The sequence below is a fragment of the Propithecus coquereli genome, unplaced genomic scaffold, assembly GCF_000956105.1.
Source record: "Propithecus coquereli isolate 6110/MARCELLA unplaced genomic scaffold, Pcoq_1.0 Scaffold208, whole genome shotgun sequence".
Lineage (NCBI taxonomy): Eukaryota > Metazoa > Chordata > Mammalia > Primates > Indriidae > Propithecus > Propithecus coquereli.
The window spans coordinates 674423-677208 of record NW_012145856.1 but is presented as its reverse complement, the minus strand read 5'-3'; the positions used below and the strand labels follow the sequence as shown (position 1 = coordinate 677208).

Below are 2786 nucleotides of genomic sequence, written 5' to 3'. Positions count from 1 at the left end.
GATAAAATGCCCCTCGCCCATGTGACTGGAAAAGGAAATTCCAGGGCCGCCCTGCAGATCCAGCCACACCTGGTGTTCCTGGCAGGAAGGCCTGAGTGGGCAGCATGGGTTCTGTATTCAGAGTCAGAATTACCTTTCAGTGAGAATTACCTTTCAGACCTGACCTGTAGAATGGAACATTCGGGTTATCAAGGTTCACAAGGACCTAGGTGATCTGTGCTCACTGACGCCAATAGCACTGTCGATGAAAAGCCATTGAGAAGAAAAGATATTTTTAAAACAAAGTTCACTTTATTACATTAACTTTGGACAGTAAAAGAATATGAAATGCTGACTTGTCTAAATTCTCTTGCTGATTCTCTTGTAGGCAATGTCACCCAATGTCATGGTCTGAAAGCCAGAAAAGAAATCATGAAATGCTCATGTTGAATTGTAAAAACAAAACAAAACAAAAAGCTTACAAAATAGCCCCAAATATGCTAACATATGAGACAACTCAAATATTCCTTTGTTTTCTATAGGACTGGGGAAGGGTTGGCAATTCTTTCATAAATCCTATGCCCAATAGTCTTTGCTTCACTTCCTCACATGGAGAGTTGTCCTCCCTTTGGCTGAAATCCTCCCTACATCAACAGCTGTTATAGCAAAACCATCCAAACCAGCCCAATCCAATCGAACTTCTCAAAGTTTCATTGAATGTCTACTAGTCAACAAATACATGCTGGGCACCAAGGATACGTGTACACGGAACCACCTAGGCACCTAGCCTGGAACACAGTGGGCATTGCATAATTGTTCTCCTAAAGCTGTGAAATATACAAAAACATTGGACCCATCAGCTTTAGGCTTGTTGAGGGATGTTTCCTCCACCCCTGCTGGTTGTCTGAATAAGACTGCTTTAATGACATTGCATGTGGTCAGGGTGAAAAGGAGACCCCTAGCTTTAGCAGCAATGGAATGGTTGCTGCTTAATGGGTTCCAGCCCTGGCTCTACCACCTACTAGTGGATGGCCTTGGGCAGGTCAACCTCTCTGTTGAATTCTTCATCCTGCCTCCATCACAGGAGACAAGAGGATTAGGCAAGACGGAGTGTATCAAAGGACGTTGGCCAGGACTCAGTCCAGGACAGCTCGTCTCCTGCCCCCTCCTGCACGCTTGGCTTGAGTGGGCTTCACACATTTTGTGGTTGATGCTCACACTCACTAGTTGAAGGATTTTTCCACTTGAGCAGGGTGCTGACAGCCCCCTGGACAGTGTCCAATCTCCTGTGACTCCATAAATCATATTGGGCGCAAAGAGGAGCCAGGGGCACGTTACTGAAGGAGAAACACTGCACTGTTCACTCCTGAACTGAGGACAGGACCTGGCCGGCAGACAGGCCCCGAGGATGACTGCACAACCGGACTGTGCCCCGCTTGTAAGCTGCCACAGTCTCACGAAGAATGTGATTCTCCTTATAATGCCAAATGAGCAATGGCATTTATTAAGCACCTGGGCTTGCAAGGCAGATGGAGGCCCCTGTGGTTCATCGGTTAGTGCTGAGGCAGAAGGGAAGGGTTATGGCTATGCATTACCATGACCTCATAAAATAGAAAAAGCTATTTTCTAGGAACTGAAGTTTTGGCCAAATAAAGCCTTCCTTGTGTGTGGGTGCCACACAATGGGAAGGGCTGCTCCATGAATCGCTGAGGCCCCCAGGAGAGCTCCGTGGATGCCTGCGGATTGAATGGATTTCTGCCCTCTAGCCTGTGGGCGAGTCTTGTGGCTGAATCCCAGCAGAGACTGAAAAGGGTGACCTGTGCTGGTGTCTCTGCACGTCCTACCAGGCACCTCTCCTACTGCATCCCATTTGGATGTTGTCAAGAAATGGGAGAGCAGCTGGGGAGTGGGCAATGAGAAGGGAAGGGAGTAGGAAGGGCTGACTCTGACTAGGAGAGTGTGGTGAGGGACAGCCAGTGTGGGGAACCAGGAGAAGTAGGGAAACACCAGGAGGGGCCACCACCGGCACAGGGGTGCCTTTGGTGCATTAGAAAAGGTTGTCTCTTCCTTAACACACTATATGTCTCTCTGCTGGAAAATTATCCTAATCCACCACACTGGCTTTGTTAGAACAAGACTGTAGTAAGTATACAAATCTACACTGTCTAGAATGTGAGTGGCTCCCCCGAGGGCTGGTGTAGTGAACACTGTGGCTGGCAGCTCCATGAGACAGAGCTGGTTCACAGGGGTCCTGGCCCAGTTTCTCCACTTAGAAAACTCAGGGCTGTTGGGAAGATTATCAATAATGTGTATAAGCTGCCTGATACATTATGGATCTGCAGTAAGTGGTAGCAGGTATGGACAATAGGAAAGGCAGGCGTTTGGGGATGGGCGTGCAGGGGTGGGGGGATGGGGTGTGTGAGCTGCTCCTCACACTTCTCCTCTCCTCCCTCAAGCCCTAGGAGCTGAAAGCTCAGAGTGCCAACTTACATTGGTCATTGTGTCGCCGTTGAGTTCAGTCACGGACTTGATGTTTTTTAAAGTTGTCACCAGCTTATTATTGCCTTCCATCTGAACCACTGTCTGCAGGGGACAGAGAGGTGGCTGGTGAGAAAGGGCCTGGGAAGGGAGCAAGGCCCTTGCTAATACGGTGGTTTCACCTAAGCAGGTCTCAGCTTGCAACAACCTCAATGCTCCTGTTCCTACACCCTCGAGCCCCAGCTCCCTAGCTCTACACAGAAGTGAGGTGCATTTAAGAACTAAAGAACATCAGGACTTCTTTTGTCAGAATTTTAATTTATGGCATG

The 2786-nt window shown here is 48.5% G+C and overlaps 1 protein-coding gene across 1 annotated transcript in view; it reads right to left on the bottom strand.

Moving 5' to 3' along the window:
* Positions 1-269: 269 nt before the first annotated feature.
* Positions 270-2786, bottom strand: part of FABP1 (fatty acid binding protein 1, liver) — a 5572-nt gene continuing 3055 nt past the window's right edge. Inside the window, exons 2-3 of the mRNA XM_012644189.1 lie at positions 2470-2562; positions 270-390 (exon numbers count right to left, since the gene is read on the bottom strand). Of these exons, the coding sequence (XP_012499643.1) occupies positions 340-390; positions 2470-2562 (144 nt within the window). The 3' untranslated portion in view covers positions 270-339. The remainder of the gene's footprint in view (positions 391-2469; positions 2563-2786) is intronic.